Raw genomic sequence first — 18,990 nt, 5'->3', positions numbered from 1 at the left:
TGGGCAAGACTGCTGCAGACAAGTCTAAAGCTGCCTTTGGGTCAGTGCTGGGTTACCAAGCCATTCAACAACCAGAACTGGTGCAACTGTAGCTTCCATAGAATTTGACAATGAAGAGCTAGAGATAACAGACAAAGTGAATAGAGATCCACTGTCATCTCTTTCCTTGGCTGTAATGAAAGAGTCCAGAATGCTTTTCCTGGCTCAGGCAGGTGGGTTTGGAGAGCAGCTACACCTAGTGATCAGTGTAGCTCAGCAAGAGAACAGGCAGCAGGAGGCTGGCTGGATCCTGATAAGCATTCCCCACCGGTTTCTAAGAAAGACCAGCTACCTGAATGTATTCAAGTAACTCTGTTAAACAACATCACAATCACTTCCATTTTCCTGGAGTGTTAAATGATAGAATTTCAGGGATTGTCTCTTGTGGCCAACAAAAGAACTGGGTTCTAAGTTAAGATACACATTGGAAGCACATTAAACACAAAAGGAATACTGCTTATTTTCTATTTAGAAGTTGAGTTTATTTCCAAAGGCAAAATTTCACATTTCTACATTAACATTCCAACCCACACAAATGAATTCCCACTTCTCTCCCCCTGAGAAAATCCCTGGTTCTTTATATTTTAGCAGATTTGGAATCCTACATAGTTGGACAACATTTTTAAAGCTCAGCAACAAAATCCACCCTATTTCTGCCCAATACCACTCGATCTGGGGGCCTTAAAAAACAGCATGCAAGCAATAAATACTTGCTTTGGTTAAAAGTACAATTTTAATAATCACATTGGGTTATATCCTTCCTACAACGACCAACAAATATCTGATGTAGAGTTTCAACCCAGAGGAATTTCCAGTGGCAATAATAAATAATTACAGCACAATCCCTTCCAAATGTTATACTAAATAAAAATATAGGAATCTGGGCTTAATAGACAGCTGAGGCTTAAGGGTGCTTTCTGTTCAAGTGTGAGGGCCTAAGGGGACCTGAAACTGCCCAAATTCGAATCTTCACAGCCCACACAAACAGTTGGCTGTGGCCAAGATGTCTATAACCCCAGTCCTGCAAAAGAAAGCAGATACCAGGAAATTTCCTAGGCTCACAGCTAAACAGCAAGCTCTGGTATCAGTAAAGAGATTCCAGCTCAAGTAAGAATGGGTGGAAGAGCAATGGAGTGAGATGCCTGAGATTCTGCTCAGGTCACTTCAGGCGAGTGCTCTTACCACAAGTGAGTGCATGGGATGCTACAAGGGTACCACATACATATATCACACGCACATCACACCCTCCCCCATATAGACATACACATACATGTATATACATATATGTGTGTGTGTTAAGTCTTTTTGTATTTGAGCTCTACTACTGGCTGGATCTGACATCTTCCCTAGGTAAGCCAGTTATATGAAATATCACACTGGTGATCGCCCCTAATAGTCACAGCACACTCATGTCACCTGTATGACAACAAGGAGGGAGGGAATGAATTAACCCCAGTGTTTTTTGATTCCCTAGTTCTCTTTTCAGTCAAGGAGTGTGATAATAGAGGTACTTTTACAACAGTGCTTCTAGAATTTCTGGGGGCATCAAAATGTCCGGGAGAGCTGTTCTCACAGAACGCTGAGTTCTAACCCCAAACGTACTGGCTCCAGAGCCCAGAGTGCAAATTCCACAATTTCTGAAGGGACGCTTTTGCCCAAGGACTTCACTTTAGTACCTCTTCTTTTGAAGTAACTTGTCCCAAATGATGGCCATAAGCCCTTTTCACCTGAACACATTTTGGGTTTCTCCTCTGTAGCAACTGAAGAATCACTATGGCTGGGCCTCAAAATGTTGGAGTCCTCCTCCAATTCCCCATCAATAGGGCTGCAATATTCCAGACCCTCCTGGGGCTACCACAGAAAGCAGCAAAAGTTCACGATGTCTGCAAGAGGCCTCTGCACAGCTGTCGTTCTGATGGCCTCCCTCCACAAAGGGGCTTCTTGGCAGACCTTCCTTCACCAGTGCTTATCCCACCTAAGCTGAAGATTTTCTCCTCCTGTTTTCTGCTTGTATTTTTCTCTCTTATATTCCCAGCCTCCTAATTACACCCTGCCCTTGCCAGCTGCCCCACCAAAGGGAAGAGGGGTGCATTATGGACCAGGAAGCTTGGTGACTAAGTCCTTCCTTCTCCCCACCCTACACAGACAGACCTACTGATTTTTCTTTTCTGTTGGATTTTTTTCAGAACCCCAGGGTGAATTCCTGCTTTCTGATGACTAAACTGAAAACCACTGCTTTATTTTAAGAACTAGAGAAGCTGTGTTGTCCTGTAATAGAAGGCTTACAGTACTTGTATCTTTCAAAAATGTTTCATTAAGTGAGTTGGAAAGACTGTCATAAACAAACCTTCCCTGGCTTACAAAATAAGCCTAATAACATGTTCTGTGCCATATTCATAGAAGTAGAATAGTATAAGGTGAAACTAAGAAAGTTGATGGAAAAGTTGATTTTTTTCAAACAACAGGATCTTAGAATAAAATTTTAAAAAATATGTGGTGAATGCCACTCATGAAAATTTTGTGCTTAGAAAAATGTTGAAACAATATTTGATTTAAAATGCCCGACCCCTCGTAACCAAAAAGTGTACTTTGTGCTATTTAAATAATACATTATGCTAGGAAATTTAATGAAATCTGAACCAAATCTATAAGGAAACAATATTAATCTAAAGCAAAGTCACTCCACAAGAATAGAAACATGCAGCCTAACAACCCACACATTTCCTACATTCTATGAAAAAGCTCAAACATAGCCACTTACTTTAGACAGCTGGCTGTCCAGAAATGTTTACATTTTAGAACCAAATTTTCCCAAATATAAAGGCTCTGTTTCATTCATACATGGCTTACATAATCTGAACAGATAATTTATATTGCTTGTTCATTAAGGAAAGTTCATGGATAATTACACAAGTGGGATATCCACCTATCCATACTTCACTGTATGTCAGAAGCATCTTTCTCTGAAAACCTGCGAAATAACCCTTAGAAAACACAGACTAAAACCTATAATTTTCTACATCAGAACAATTTATTGTGCTCAAGCAATTTTTCTTTACCAACACATAGCACTAAGAACATTAGAGTAATTTCCTAGCATATTTCTTTCTGGCTCACTGATTTAAACTTGAAGTATTTCTTCCTATCAATTATCTTGTGAAAGTACCACAAAAAAAAATATAAAATGTCATGACTGTAAATATCTGGAAAAGAAAAAATAAATAAATCAGACTGCTAAACAAATCTATTCATTCTTTGTAAATAGCCAGTCCTTTCCAAGTCTTCATTTTGAAATAATTGTAGACTTATAGTGGAGATACAAAAGCAGTCCTAAGAGCTCAAGTACCCCTTCCCAGGGCTAGCATTTTATCTAACCAGAGGATTACCAAAGCTAAGAAATTAACAGTCAGTAGTACAACCTCTTAAACACAACAGATTTGACATAGATCTCATCAGTTTTCCCAATAATATCTTTGAAAGATTATTTTGAAAATAAACTTCTGCATAGGGCCCCAATTTCATAGTTATATTAATGTGAACTCTATTCCAAATACTATAGCTAAAACAAAGAGTCAGCTCTGTAGTTTTGTTTCTCCAAGTTACAGCTTAACAGATCTTAATATATTAACCTCACTAAGATGTAGAACTATAAACACTTCACTTATTACAATATGGGTTTTAAGAAATGGGGTCAAAAACAGCCTGACAACTGCTTAGCTTCTCAACATGAAGGAGAGTTGTTTTACTAAGTGTGAAATGATATACCTCTCAGCATCATGTCTTATATGTCTTCTCACAGAAATTATTTTTAATTAATATTCAAAGTCTAAAGACAGAAGGTTAATGCCTATTACTTTTGCCTGACAAATTAAATATCATAAAGATGGGAAATGATTTTCAAATAAAATGTTTGTTTCATAAAGTTGACATGGACACTCTATTTCTGATGACTGACATCCAAAAAATGGCTAGTCTGTCTCCTGAAATGATTAATTAGCAATCTTAATCCCAAACCCAGTTCAAAGAAGGCAAAAGTGCGTTTCTGAAGGTAAATGGCAACACTGATTATATAACTGTCATGGTTTAGTCCATGAGGTGGTAAGCCATTTAGAAGATGCAAGCCATGTTTTCTTGTGGAGGTACAGAGAGTGCTGTAGTACAGATGGAACACAAGGCTTTGAGCATTCTGCCAAGAGCGCTACCATTGAGCTACATCCCAAACCCAAATTTCAACTATCATCACTTTCCTTTTTCCATGCCTGCCCATTCATACAGCATTTGCATGCTTGTCAACAGTTGGTCAATTACCAAATATGTAGTGAGTGTCTGTTAAGTCCAAGGCCGTAGGTTACATGTTTTGAGGGAGGAATCAAGAAGGAAAAGGAAAAATCACTTCACCTTCAAAGGGCTTACAATCTAGCTCCTCTGTCTAAATTTTATTCCCACATCTGGTGAAAAGCAACCAATTACTGCCATTTCCAGAACTGTATGAAATAGTGTCCAAATCAGAGCAACCAAATTAATTTTCTCAATATGCAAAACTTTAAAAAAGACACCTGACTGTCACAAGGTAGGAAGTAACTTACAACCTGTATGCCTAAAAGCCAACACAGAGGGAGAATTTAAAGAGCTGCAACAAATCCGATCCTTGTATACACGGCATCTTGCAACTTTTTTAAAACTGCAGTAGTTTCTAAGCAATTACTTGGACATAGCCCTTCATTTCCCTTGTACCTACTAACATACCTGAACAACACCAGCTTTCCAAATGAGAAAGTGAAGACACTTCCACTAACTCAGACAACTAGAAACTAGACAACTAGAAAGGTGTACTTCCTCCAACAACATTCAGAATGAATGTTAGCAAAAGACTACTCTGGCTTGAATAATCATTGTTAAACTATCCTTAACAAGTACATGGGTGGGCAGTACTGAAGCTCAAATGCTTTTCAGAAAATGGGGACACATGACTTCAATAAGCCATGAGGATTATTGTTTCTGCCCACTTACACAGAATTTAAAAAATCTATCTAATGATATTCAGCACAATTTAAATATAAATAAATTCCTAATAAGGGAGACAGGGCTATTGAGCAAACAAAACTAAGAACCTGACTTGTAATACCAATGAGTTAACAAGGATCCCAAACCGACAAAGGGTGTCTCCATTATTCACGAATAAGAACCACCACAAATAGCATCATTTGATTTCAGACAGCCGTGAATCCTTACACTAACTCCTATTTAGCACGTGCAATGTTCTGTTAAGGGACTATTAAACTTGAGGAAAGGGTTTTTCTTTATGGAAGTTGATGGCTGGGGTTTACCTGACTGCACAGAGCCATCAGTTACACACCAGCTCCACTCCATCTCTCCCATCAACAAGCAAGACACAACTTCCAGTGCCTATAAGACCAAAAGTCAATGACCCTGGACTCCCGGAAAGTAAAGCCTGATGCTTCCCTACACCAGAGGTCCAAACATCTTTAATGTTTTAAAAATGTGCTCCTTACTAAGAAAGTCCCTTTCATCCAGTTTTTAAAGCCCAATTTGTTCCTCCTAAATAAACACAGAACCCTATTTTGCACCATATGTTCACGGTGGAAAACCTCGAGCTTTTTCTTGAAAGAAAGTCAACTGCCACCATTATGCAAGGACCTGAATGGAATTAATCTAATAAACACGGGGACATGTGCACATGCTGCCAGCGTTTGCCATCTATCCACGTGAGTCCACCAGGTACAAGAGGCGATCCTGGAGGTTTAGAAACCCTGGAACTCTGAGCCAGGTTTGGTCCAGGACCCTCTCCCCACCGGGCTCCTTGAGGCTCACCAAGTCCCCAGCAGTACTGCAGACAAGAGCTATTTCATGTATACACTGCCAGTCTCCTCCTTCCACCCGGGAACCTTGAGCAGCAGCCCGGGCTGGCGAACAAGCTGCCACTGGCAGCGGCTCTCCGCTGGGGAGGCCGAGCCTTTGGGAGGGGGTGCTTGGCCTCAGCAGCCAGGGATTGGGAGGGGGCTGCTGATCCCACGGGATCAGGGGGAGACCTCCCGCGGAGACAGACTGAGTAGTCCCGCCTTGGTGGTCAGGAGAAGCTTCCAGGCCTGCAGAGGTCGCTGACCGCGCCTGGCCCGAGTGAGGGGACAGCCAGCCGGGGAAGGTCAAGTTGCCTGGAGATCACTGCCGCAGGCGACACGGCCACGTCCGGGTGACGACCGCGGGCGAATGTGGGCACCCCGCTGCCCCGCGCCCGGCCGCCGCTCGGGGGTCGGTCGGAGGGGACCGCGCCGCGCCTACTCCCGGCGGCGGCTGCAGCCGGGAACTTCAGGCAAAAAGTTTTCCGCCGCACCGCTCGGGAGTCCCTGGGCGGAGTGGCGGCCGCCCAACCCCACACCCAGATCCCAGGCCTCGGGGCCCACGAGCTGGAGGTCTGGGTTCGGAGACACCTCCTTGGGAGTGGGGGCGGGGGGTTCCTATGCGCTCCTGGGACTCGGCCCCCTAAGCTACGTGGACGTGGCTCCCCGAGGCCCTCCTCGGACTCTCTCGCCCCGACCCCGAGCGAGCACGGCCGCCCCCACGTCCAGGACGCCCCGCTCCTCGGAGGGGCCCCCCGCGCACGCTCCGGGCGGGGGGTGACGACGGAGGCAGTTCTCTCTTACCTGAAAACGTCTCCCCGGCCGCAGCACTTAGCAAAAGTCCGGCCAAAGTCACCCAGCGAGTCCCAAGTGTCCTCATGGTCGTGGAGCGCGCGCCGGCCGCTCCTCGTCGCGGGGAGGTGGCCCCGCTCCCGGGGTGGGCGCGGGAGGTGGATGGACGGACCGGCCGACGGACGGATGGATGGGAAGCCGGGACTTCGGGCTGCCAAAGGGAGAGATACACACACACCCACACAGAGAGCGCCGAAGCAGCCAAGCACCGAACCGAAAGCCCTCGCACGCAAAGTGTCAACAGTTGCACAAAAGTCTCAACTCCGGCGGCTCCCGGGGGTTGGGCGCGAGGGACAACGTGTCTCCCCGCAGCCCCGTTGCTGCCGCCGCTCCGGGTCGTGCAGGTCCTGCCCACTCCGGGTCCTGGGCGCTTGCAGTGACAAGGGAGCGGAGGGCGCGCCCCGCAGAGTCAAAAATATTTTTTTTACAAAAAGAAAAGAAAGCAAGAAATGCTCGCTGGGGTTCCGGCGGCTGTAGCCGCCGCCGCCGCCGCTCTGCCCCTTGGCTCGGGATGCCGAGCCGCCGGCGTGTGACCGTGGCCCGTGGCCGCGCGAGCGCGCAGTCCTGCCCCGCCGCCGCCGCCGCCTCAGTGCAAGCGATCCTCCCCTCACGCCGCGGGTCAGCCCCGGGCCGGCCGGCCGCGCGCCAACGGCCGAGCCCGCGCGCTCCGCTGCGCGCGCCGGGGCTCCCGCTCCCCCGACTGACTGGCGCTGCCCCGCAGGCCGGCTGAAGGGAGCCCACGTCACGGACCGCGCGCCCGGCCGGCCGGCACCGCCGCGGCCCGCTAGAGGGCGTGGGCGTCCGCGTCCCGTCTGCCCCGGCCGGAATCCCGGCGCGAGGGGCGGCGGGGCTGTGGGGAGCGGCGGAGCTCCGCGGCTCAGCGCGCGGGCGCCGAGGGGGGCGGCCTGCGGACGTGAGGCGGCTGAGGAGGCGGCTGAGGAGGCGGCGGCCCCCCCACCCGCCCGCCCAGCGCCACAACTCCCCACAGGGCGGACGAGCCTCCTCACGCTTGGCTTCCTCGTCTCGCCGGCCGCCGCATCAGTTCCCCGGGCTGGTGGAGAAGGGCTCCGCTAGAAGTTTGTCCCGGGTCACGGAGCCGCCGCCACGAGGAGTTTTTTTTAGGGGGGTTTGTGCAAGCGGTGCGGGAGCAAGCTCGCGCGGGGACGGGGACGGGGGCGCGGCCTGGCCGCCCTGGGCCCAGCGCGGAGCCGCTGCGTGTCTCTCTCTCTCCCTCCCTCCCTCCCTCCCTCCCTCCCTCCCTCCCTCCCTCTCTCTCTCTCTCTCTCTCTCTCTCTCTCTCTCTCTCTCTCTGTCTCGGAAGGAGCGGGAAGTAGCAGCGCCCCCGAGCCGCCTTGGTCTGCGGCCCGCACCCCGCGAAGTACCCACGACACCCCCCCACCCAAACCCGCGGGCGGCGGCGCACGGAAGGCGGCGGGCGATGGCCAGCCACCAGGCTCCGGACGCTATCCTTAACTTCTGTATTGCGGTACGGATTCCCTGGGGTCGCAGTGGAGGAAGAAAGGTTGAGAAAGAATCAAATGATATCTTTAAAAGATTTTAGTTTTCTGGGTTTTTATTTTTGGGGGGTGGGGTGGGGAGGGCATGACTTATTGACCCGAGTGAAAAAGCTTCAGCAAAAGAAAAAGTACATTTAAACAAAAGTAAATGTTTTAAATTCAGATTTTGTGTTTTTCAAGAAGTGACTCTACCATCAAGCACATTAAGCCAGTGCCAGGCAGCTGCAGGCTCCTGACCTACCCCACTGCGTGCAGGGGAGGCCTTGGAAAGAGGTTAAAATGAAATCCCAAGGTTTTTGTTGTTGTTGTTGTTTGGTTGGTTGGTTGTTTTTTTAAAGTGTTTTGTTGTCGGGGTATACTGGCAAGCCCTTGATAATGGAGTGCCTGAAACTCTCCCTGCTGTTTTTTCCCAGACACTCCTCTGCTGAGCCCTTCCTTCACACTTTATGATGCCTTAAAGGCCAAAGAAATAAATGACCCCAGCTGATGTAGACTTGAGTATAACGAAGATATCTTACAGCAAATGTGGAGAGCCCTGGATTTCGCGCTTGGTCAAAACAAAGGCAAAACCTGCACTTTCTTCAGGAATTCCACTTAGGAGGTCCTTTATGGGGCCACCCTTTAAAAGTCTCCTTGTTAATCATCTACTTCATAAAATGACCTTACATCACCATGCTACTTTATCCAAATATGTACCAATCAAGCCTTAGCTTGGAACTGCAATACTAAGTTTTGAAGTGTCATACTTATTTCAAAAGAACCAGCAAGTGGCAGGGGTCCAATCTGCAATCTGGGATTTCCATTTTGATGAAATTGTGCACGTGACAAGAGTTAAATTTTACTTTAAAAAAAAAAAACATTAACAGCAATGAATTTTTTTTGTTCCAATAAAGTTTGAGGCTGATGGTATTCTAGAGTATTTGGATTAGATGGTAAAAAATCCAGTGTCTTCACATTGCTTCTCAGTAACTTCTGTTGGATGAAAAAAGGTTAATATTAGCGTAGGATTTCAGTCACAATGTAGGTTAATTCTTTCAGCAAACATCTATTAAGATAACATTGCAGTCATGAAACACTGCGTGAAGCGCTGGAGGCTGTTTTGGCTGGGATCCCTTGGAAACAGACCTTGAGGTTAGGGTTTAAGTACAAGTGATTTTTAATTGGAAAGATGATTCAAACAAAAGAAGAAAGTGTGAAGGAAAGGAAAAAGAAAAAAGAAAAGCAGCAGCAGCCAATACCTGGCGTATTAATGAGCATGTTGACAGTCTGGACCTCTGGAATCCCCCAGCTTTGGGTATCCAAACACTGCTAGCACAGCATGATTCCAGTACTCCCATAGAAACCCAGTGCTTTCCTCTCATGACTTAATGGGTGAGTCTGACTTCCAGTTATTCTGCTGTTCCCCATACAATGCTGAGCTGACTCTGCCCTGCACATTTCAAAGGGTGATGGGAGCTTGCCAACAGCTCTTTCTCCTAAGAATCCTGACAACTACAGTTTGTTTACTGCCTCTTGCAGGTCACTGGTTCCGAGCAACATTTGACCCAAATGAAGGCCTCTCTCGAAAACGACTGGATTGGACTTCTCCCAAGAAGGGCCCTGCAGGAGCCCTCCTGGGAACATTTGCTTTGGCTTGTTTACTCACCAGTGGATGTATCATTGCAGTCTAGCGGCATGTCATTCTGGGGACGATGACCTCTGAAGAATAGTTGGTCAGAGTGAGGTGAGAGGTAAGGTCAGGCTAGCTCCTAACATGCACGGGCTTTCTGGAAGAGGACCAAGGAAGACGACACACCACATGTCATGTATTTCCAAGAGCTCAATCATGCCAGCAAAACATATTATCCTAATATAGCTTGACAAAAGAAGCAGAAAGCCTATGTTTTGGATTGTATTTTTTAAGGGGAGGGCATTTGGTACAGCTTGAACTCAGAACTGTAAGCATGCTCAAGCAAATGCTGTACCTGAGAGCTTTATCACCAACCCTTCGTGTAGTTTTCCGATGACAACATATACATATATATGTAAAATCTCCACATATGCATGTACTACTACATGTATTATCCCACTTATGTATTACACATGATCTGTATGTTTTAATTGTTAATATAATTATTAGAAGTATATATGTAATACCAATTTTGTAAAAGAAAAAATCAATTTATGTACAAAAACCTAGAGATAAGTTACATTTAAAATAAATACCAGAAAAATTTGAAGACAACCACATACATGCACATCTAGATGTTACACTAAAAAAAAACAGTGTACCTATGTATATAAGAGGTAAACACATACATAAGTCATGTTATGATGTAACTCTCAGAGAGTTGCTGTTTACCTTTATTTTGTTAGTTAGTCTTTTTTTTTTTTTTTTTTTTTAATTTAATTTATTAGTTTTCTTTTCAGTAAATACAGGCAGTTTGGTACCATTATTTAGGCTCATCTGTGATCTACCCCCTCCCATTAGACCCTCCTTATTATTGAAAATGGGTCATGCATTGTGGAGTTAGCCCCCAGTTATTAGTATGATAAATGTCTCTGAAAATCATGACCCAACATGTAACTCTGACATTCTTTCCGCCCCCTCTTCCGCAAGATTTCCCTGAGCCATGTTGGGTTCATTTTTGGTCTGCTTCAGTGCTGAGGTGTTGGGGGCCTCTGAGGCTCTGGCTCTCTGATTTGGTAGGAGTTGATTTTTCTCTGCATTGATCTCCTTCCCCTTTGTGCTGGTATCCAGTTCACAGGAAAACATCACCCTTGCTTATTTCGCCAGTTGTCCTTAGTTTCAGTTGGGCCCCTTCTGAGGTATGTTGGGGCAGCTCTCTTCTTAGGATCTGCATCTATCTGGAAAAGAGAAGCAGATTCTCCAACGGAGAGTAAGTTAGCACCCAGAAAATTGAGATAACACTTACTTTTTTGATAGACAGTTTGATAGGTGTAGGCCCTCTTATACCCCGTGATTGATGGTAGCTTGATATTGTAGAGTGGGCTTGTGTTTGGGTATGGTTCTGACTTGTTTCCCACCTCCAGCTAAGGGTCTAGTACCACTGAGTGGATCAGTTAGCCAAATCAGGAGCAATTGATTCCTCACCATGGCTGTGTACCACTATTGCACTTGTGTGGGTATCACATCCAGTTAATTGTTGCTACTTAGGTTAAACAATGTGTTGCTTGGACAGATCTTGGTCACTTCCCCCAGTCGCCTATGTAGCGCCTTCTGGCACTAGACACGCTGACTGTCTGGGGACTGACTCTCTCCTGGCTTCCAGCCATGTCATTCCATTTTACGTGCCAGCTGCGTATGGAGTCTTCAGCAATAGGGTCTTACCACTGGCCTTTGGTGGGTCATCAATTACTCTGACAGAAGTCTGTCATTGTTTTGGGAAACCTTGTAGGTTTCTCTGATCAAAAGCTCATTGTGGATTGTAGGCCCAAGCTGGAAGTGGGGGTTACAGGTCAGTGTCCACTAAGAAATTGAGGAAAAAGATAACTAATATACCAGAGTTAGAGAGGAGAGAGATAGAGGAGAGAGGGGGAGAGGGAGGGAAGGAAGATGTAGGAGATTTAGGTCAGTCTTGATCCTACCCTCTCCAGTGTCTTGTGGTTCAGGTGTTTCCTGTAAGGGACTAGTGAAGGTTCAGTCATTTGGTCTGTCTTTTAGGAAGTAGAATTTTATGGTACCATTGCCGTTTGGGTCCGGATTACTATTTTCCACCCTTTGATTCCCTCCCCGCCCACCCATCCATCTTATTGTCTAGTCCATGAGGTGCTTGCTGGGTATGTAAGGCATCTTGGGCAAATTCAGGTTAGGTGTTGCAGATGAGTGAGACTATGTGTCGATTTTTTTTCTGTGATTGGGTAAGTTCGCTGAGAATGATCTGTTCCAGGTTCAACCATTTTTCCTCAAATTTCTTTATGTCGTTTTTTCTTACTGCTGTATAGAATTCCATTGTGTAGATATACCACATCTTTGTTATCCATTCTTCTAATGATGGACATCTGGGTTGATTCCAGCTTTTAGCTATTACGAATTGAGCTGCTACAAACATGGTTCAGCAAATCTCTCTGGCTTTTGGTTTGAAGGTTTTAGGGTACATGCCCAGTAATGGTATAACTGGGTCTGTTGGTATTTCTATAGTCAGCTTTTTCAGGAGTCTCCATATTGCTTTCCAAAGTGGTTGTACCATCCTGCATTCCCACCAACAGTGAATGAGTGTCCCTGCTTCTCCACATCCTCGCCAGCATTTATTTTCATTTGACCTTTTGATGTTGGCCATCCTTATTGGGGTAAGGTGGAATCTCATAGTTGTTTTAATTTGCATTTCTCTGATGATTAGGGATGATGAACATTTTCTTAGGTGTGTGTTTGCCATTTGTATCTCTTCCTCTGTGAATTGCCTGTTTAACTCTGTGCCCCATTTTGTGAGTGGGGTATTTGTCTTCTTATTGTTTAGACTTTTGAGTTCTTTGTAAATTCTAGAGATAAGGCCTCTATCAGTTGGATAACCTGCAAATATTTTCTCCCACTCTGTGGGTAATCTATTGGCTTTGTTTATTATATGCTTATCTGTAAAGAAACTCTTCAGCTTCATATGATCCCAATGGTTGAGTGATTGTTTAAGAACTTGAGCCACTGGGGTTTTATTCAGGAAGTCTTTTTCCATTCCTATATCATGGAAAGTACTTCCTAAATTTTCTTCCAGTAGTTTTCGAGTTTCTGGTCTTATGTTGAGGTCTTTGATCCATTTGGATTTGAGTGTTGTGCATGGTGAAATGTGTGGATCAAGTTTTAGTTTCCTGCATGTGGTTATCCAGTTTGTCCAGCACCATTTGTTGAAGATGCTATCTTTTTTCCAGTCTATATTGTTTGGGCCTTTGTCGAATATCAAGTAGCTATAGTTGCTTGGCCCAAAATCCGGGTCCTCAAGTCTATTCCATTGATCTATACTCCTGTTTTTATGCCAGTACCATGCTGTTTTTATTACTATGGCTTTGTAGTATAACTTTATATCAGGTATGGTGATGCCACCAGAGGTATTTCTTTTGCTGAGGATATGTTTGGATATGCGAGGCCTTCTGCCTTTCCATATGAAATTTGAGATCATTTTTTCTATGTCTGTGAAGAACATTGTAGGGATTTTAATTGGAATTGCGTTAAATCTATATATTGCCTTTGGTAGGATTGTCATCTTCACAATGTTAATTCTGCCTATCCAGGAGCATGGGAGGTCTTTCCATCGTTTCAAGTCCTCCTCAATTTCTTTTTTGAGAGTTTTTATATTTTCGTTGTATAGATCTTTTACTTCCTTGGTTAACGTTATTCCAAGGTATTTTATTTTATTTTTTGCTATTGAAAATGGGACTATGTCCTTTATTTCTTTTTCTGTGTCTTTGTCATTTGCATATAGAAATGCTTCCGATTTTTGTGCATTGATTTTGTATCCTGCTACTTTGCTATAGGAGTTAATCACCTTCAGGAGTTTTGGGATGGAGTCTCTCGGGTCTCTTACATATACAATCATGTCATCAGCGAATAGAGCTAACTTAACTTCTTCCTTTCCAAATTGTATCCCTTTTATTTCCTTCTCCTGCCTTATTGCTTGGGCTAGGACTTCCAGAACTATATTGAAAAGCAGAGGTGAGAGAGGACATCCCTGTCTTGTTCCTGATCTCTATGGGAATTCCTCCAGTCTCTCTCCATTAAGAATTATTTGGGCCTTTGGAGCTTTGTATATTGCCTTTATTATATTAAGACATGAACCGGCCATGCCGATTCTCTCCAATGTTTTGATCATGAAGTGATGTTGTATCTTGTCAAAGGCCTTCTCTGCATCTATTGAAATGATCATGTGATTTTTATGTTTAAGCTTGTTTATGTGGTGTATTACATTGACAGATTTTCGTATGTTGAACCACCCTTGTGTTCCTGGGATAAATCCCACTTGGTCAAGGTGGATAATGCTTTTGATGTGTTGTTGGATTCGGTTTGCGAGAATTTTGTTGAGGATCTTTGCGTCTATGTTCATTAGGGAAATAGGCCGATAGTTTTCTTTTCTTGTGGCGTCTCTGCCTGGTTTTGGGATTAGGGTGATACTAGCTTCATAGAAGGAGTTGGGTAGTTTTCCCTGTTCTTCGATTGTGTGGCACAGTTTTAGGAAGATTGGTTTGAGTTCTTCCATGAAGGTTTGATAAAATTCGGCTGGGAATCCATCTGGTCCTGGACTCTTCTTTTTTGGGAGGTTTTTTATTACTTTTTCAATCTCCATGAGTGTGATGGGTTCATTGAGGTGGTTGATCTGCTCTGAGTTTAGCTTTGGTAGATGATATGCATCCAGGAATTTATCCATCTCCTCCACATTTTCCAGTTTTGTGGAGTAGAGGTTTTTGAAATAAGTCCTGATGATTCTGCCGATTTCACTGATGTCTGTTGTGATCTCTCCTTTTTCATTTTGAATTTTGTTAATTTGGAGTCTCTCCTTTTTTTGCTTGATCAAATTGGCCAGAGGTTTGTCAATCTTGTTTATTTTTTCAAAGAACCAGCTCTTTGTTTTGTCAATTGCCTTAATTGTTTCCTTGGTTTCCAATTCATTAATTTCTGCTCTGATTTTAATTATTTCCTTCCTTCTGGAGCTCTTTGGGTTGGATTTTTCTTGTTTTTCCAATGCCTTTAGGTGGATGGTTAAGCTATTGATTTGGGATTTTTCTGTCTTTTTTATGAAGGCATTGAGTGCTATGAATTTTCCCCTGAGGACTGCCTTCATTGTGTCCCACAAGTTTTGGTATGATGTGTTCTCATTGTCATTCAATTCCAGGAATTTTGCAATTTCATTTTTTATTTCATCCACTATCCATTTATTGTTGAAGAGTGTGCTATTCAGTTTCCAGTTGCCGTTGGGGCTCTTGTTGGTTTTTTTGTTGTTGATTTCTAGGACTATAGCATTATGATCTGATATCATGCAGGGAATTATGTCGATTTTCCTAAATATGTGGAGGCTATCTTTGTGACCCAGTATATGGTCTATTTTAGAGAATGTTCCATGGGCTGCTGAGAAGAATGTGTAGTCTGTGGATTTGGGGTGGAAAGTTCTGTAGATGTCTGTTAGGTCTAAGTGCTCTATGGTTTTGTTGAGCTCTCTTACTTCCCTGTTGAGCTTCTGTTTGGATGATCTGTCTATTACTGATAATGGTGTGTTAAAGTCCCCAGCTATGATGGTGTTGGTGGTTATTTCTGTTTTATTGTCAAGTAGGTTTTGTTTTATGAACTGCGGTGCCCCTGTGTTTGGTGCATACAGATTTATGATTGTAATATCCTCTTGATGGATTGTTCCCTTTACAAGTAGGAAGTAGCCTTCTTTGTCTTTTTTGATTGTTTTTGGTTTGAAGTCAACTTTATCTGATATTAATATAGCTACACCTGCTTGTTTCTTATTCCCATTTGCTTGGAATATTGTTTTCCACCCTTTCACCCTGAGGAGGTTTCTGTCTTTAGTGGTAAGGTGGGTTTCTTGAAGGCAGCAGATTGAGGGGTCTAATTTTTTGATCCACCCTGTTAGCCTGTGTCTCTTGATGGGTGAATTAAGGCCATTAATGTTTAGGGTGATGACTGTGAGATTTGATTTGATCCCTGTCATTTTGTGGTGGTAGAGGTGTGTTGGCATTTCCATGGAATTTTTTTTTTTTTTTTTTTGTATCTACTCTGGGTTTGATTGCTGTGATCTTCTTCTTGTAGGCATTTGTGTTTGGTTATTTGTTTCTTCTCTGTGGAGAATTTCCTGGAGTACTTTCTGTAGGTTTGGTTTTGTGTTCATATAATTGTAAAGCTGAGTTTTATCATGGAAAGTTTTCCTTTCACCATCTATTATAAGGGAGACTTTTGCTGGGTAGAGTAGTTTAGGTTGAAAGCCATAGTTTCTTAGCGTTTGAAGAGTATCATTCCAGGCCCTTCTAGCTTTCAGGGTTTCCATTGAGAAGTCTGAAGTAATTCTGATGGGGTTTCCTTTGAAAGTGGTGTGCTGTTTTTCCCTAGCTGCTTTTAGGATTTTTTCCTTGGTGTCAATGTTTAGAGTCTTAATGATAATATGCCTTGGGGAGTTTCTCCTTTGGTCTAGTCGGTTAGGAGTTCTGTTTGCTTCTTGAATCTTGATGGGCCTTTCTTTTAAGAGACGGGGGAAGTTTTCTTCAATTATTGTGTTAAATAAGTTCTCCATGCCTTTGGTCTGAAATTCTTCTCCTTCTGGTATTCCAATGATTCTGATATTAGGACGTTTAAGTGTATCCCACAATTCTCTTATGTTCTGTTCACAGGAACTTTTGAACTTACTGAAATTTTTGGACTCTCGAACTGTTTCTTCCATCCTGTCTTCCAGATCAGAATTTCTATCTTCCACTTCACTGACTCTATTCTTGAGAGCCTCTAGTGAGTTTTGGACTTGTTCAATTAAGTTTGCATTTTCTACTACTTTCCTATGTATCACTTCCATCGCTTTGTCCAGCTCCCTTTTTGTCTCATTTTCTGATTTTCTTGCTGATTCTTGGAAATCATCCTTGCATTTCTTTATGTTTTCATTTAGTGTGGCCAGCTGATTTTTAAGGTCCTCTTTTTTTTCATTCTCCCTCAACTCTCTTAGCTCTCTTTGAATTCCTTCCAGTGTCTTATCATATTGCTCTAGCTTCGTGATGGTAGCATCCATACGATTATCTATCCTTTGTAGCTTTCCTGTCAGATCTAGCAGTAGTTTGGTTAGGGTTGCATTGTTCATTGCTTCCACTTGATGTTCTGATCCTAAACACTCTTCTATGTTTTGGTTTGTTGTGATCCTTGTTGGACTGGGTGATCTGGCTGGATTTTCTTCCATTTTATTTTTCGTGTTATTTCTTTTGTGCTGTGGTCTACCCATGTCAGTGTATGGGCAGGTAGGTGGGTGGAGCAGCCTGGGATCTAGCTTAATGCAAATCAAGGCAGCCTGGGGCAGTTGTAAGCAGCCTGGGTTTTTGCTCACTCTTGCCAAAGCCGCCAACCTATAGCCTGACAGGGGCACCAAAGTTGCCTGAATTCTCACCCAGTAATGCACCTAAGCTGCCTGTCTTTGAGCTTGAAAAGGGACTGAGGTAGCAAGCCTTGAAGGTGCCTAGATTCTGGCTGGGTACACTGGGGTCTATAAACAGTCTGTGCTCTTCCGCCTCAGGGGAGTGGGGGATGGGTGGCGATGTACAGGTAGGGGATGCCACCTGCGCTGGCGCTAGTGACTCAGTGTGGACTTATGTGGCTCTTGCTGTGGGACTGGGCCCACTGCAAGTGCAATTGTAGCGCAGAGGCAGATGATGTGGGTACAGAATCAGGACACAGCAGAAACTGACGGGCGGCAAGTGATGTGAGAACAGCAGGGCGTGAGGGGAGGGGGGGCAGCTAGGAGCGTGGGGTGCTGTGGGATACCGTGGGGTGCTCTGGACTCGCAGGGGGGTAGGGGGCGGATCGCGTGGGGGAGGGGGGGGGAGGGGGTCCAGGGGGTCGCGGGTAGCGCAGGGGGCGTGGAGCACGCTGAGGTAAGATGGAGTGCTGGATGCTGTGGGATGCTGGGGGGCAGTCTGGATGCGGGGAGGGGGTGGGGTGCACGGGGGGGGGGGCTCGAGGAGCGCGGGGGTGGGGCGCGGGGAGTCTCGGGGCTCGCGGGGGGATGGGGCACACCAGGGCGCCCGGACGCTGGACGCTGCGGGGCGCTTTGAGCGCCCCGTCTGTTAGTTAGTCTTGTTCCTCAGTGGCACTAAGCGCAGTTGAGGTACTCAGTGTGCATATGTGGCTAATGGCTGCTACATAGGGCAGCAAAGATAAATCACATTTTTATCATCACAGAAAGTTCTATTAGAGGAGCTAGGGAGATGGTTTAGTCATTAAAGAAACTTGCTTGCAAAGCGTGATGTTTGGGGTTTAATTCCTCATTACCCACATGAGTCAGATGCATAAAGTACACACACGCACACACATATATGATTTTTTTTTTAATTCAGAAAGTTTAAATTGCTTTCTCATAGATTTTTCTTTGTTGTTGTTCTGTTTTGTAATTGGTTTATGTCTTCGAACACATTCTTAAGTCCTTGTAGGGCAGAAGCTAAGTCTTCCATCTCTGTCTTCACTAATATTGAATGTGAGAACTATCAAAACTAAATGAAGCAATAGTAGGTCAATCTGAGCTACTCACTGCCTTTCCCCATGCTATTCTTTTGAAGATCAAATCTAATCATTATGAGATGAAGTTTTATATGTAGATTGTTTAACCTATATCTTCAATTCAGTTCTAATGTTTTTCTCACAAGTGTATTACTTGTTTTATTTTTATTAGGTTTCGTTATAGCATTCTTCTCTCTCTTTTTTTGCATTTTTCAATTAATTTTTACTCCTTCCTTCCCTCCCTCCCTCCCTTTCTTTCTTTCTTCCTTCCTTCCTTTCTTTTTCTTTCTTGTTTGATTTTTCAAGCTAGGGTCTCTCACTCTAGCCCAGGCTGACCTAGAATTCACTCTCTAGTTCCTGGCTGGACAAGAACTCAAAGAACTCACAGTGATCCTCCTACCTCTGCTCCTAAGTGTTAGGGTTAAAGGCATGCACCACCATGCCTGGCTTTTTTAAAATTATTTTTGTTGAGAACTAACATATGAACATTGTATAATTTGATCATATTCTCACCCATTACCCTCTTTTGTCAACTTCCTTGGTCCCCATTCTATTA

At 44.3% G+C, this 18,990-nt stretch overlaps 1 protein-coding gene and 1 long non-coding RNA gene across 14 annotated transcripts in view; one reads left to right on the top strand and one right to left on the bottom strand.

The window, feature by feature from the left end:
* Positions 1 to 7,270, bottom strand: part of Ptprm (protein tyrosine phosphatase receptor type M) — an 849,143-nt gene extending 841,873 nt beyond the window's left edge. For 6 of the 12 annotated variants that reach the window (XM_045144753.1, XM_045144756.1, XM_004662668.2 and 3 more), the window contains exon 1: positions 6,702 to 7,269. In XM_045144753.1, the coding sequence (XP_045000688.1) occupies positions 6,702 to 6,777 (76 nt within the window). In that variant the 5' untranslated portion in view covers positions 6,778 to 7,269. Of the gene's footprint in view, positions 1 to 6,701 lie in introns of all 12 variants that reach the window. The other 6 variants (XM_045144750.1, XM_045144751.1, XM_045144752.1 and 3 more) reach the window with 2 other exon arrangements.
* A 438-nt stretch (positions 7,271 to 7,708) lies between these two features.
* Positions 7,709 to 10,596, top strand: LOC123458740. Of its 2 annotated transcripts, XR_006635766.1 has the most exons (4): positions 7,709 to 8,235; positions 8,447 to 8,539; positions 8,680 to 9,637; positions 9,785 to 10,596. It is a non-coding gene; the product is annotated as an uncharacterized LOC123458740 (long non-coding RNA). The 2 variants fall into 2 exon arrangements; XR_006635767.1 differs by having other exon boundaries at positions 8,680 to 10,596.
* The last annotated feature ends 8,394 nt before the right edge of the window (positions 10,597 to 18,990 follow it).

This window comes from Jaculus jaculus, chromosome 2 (genome assembly GCF_020740685.1).
Source record: "Jaculus jaculus isolate mJacJac1 chromosome 2, mJacJac1.mat.Y.cur, whole genome shotgun sequence".
NCBI lineage: Eukaryota > Metazoa > Chordata > Mammalia > Rodentia > Dipodidae > Jaculus > Jaculus jaculus.
Note: the sequence above shows the minus strand (reverse complement) of the source record. Positions and strands in the feature narration are given on the sequence as shown.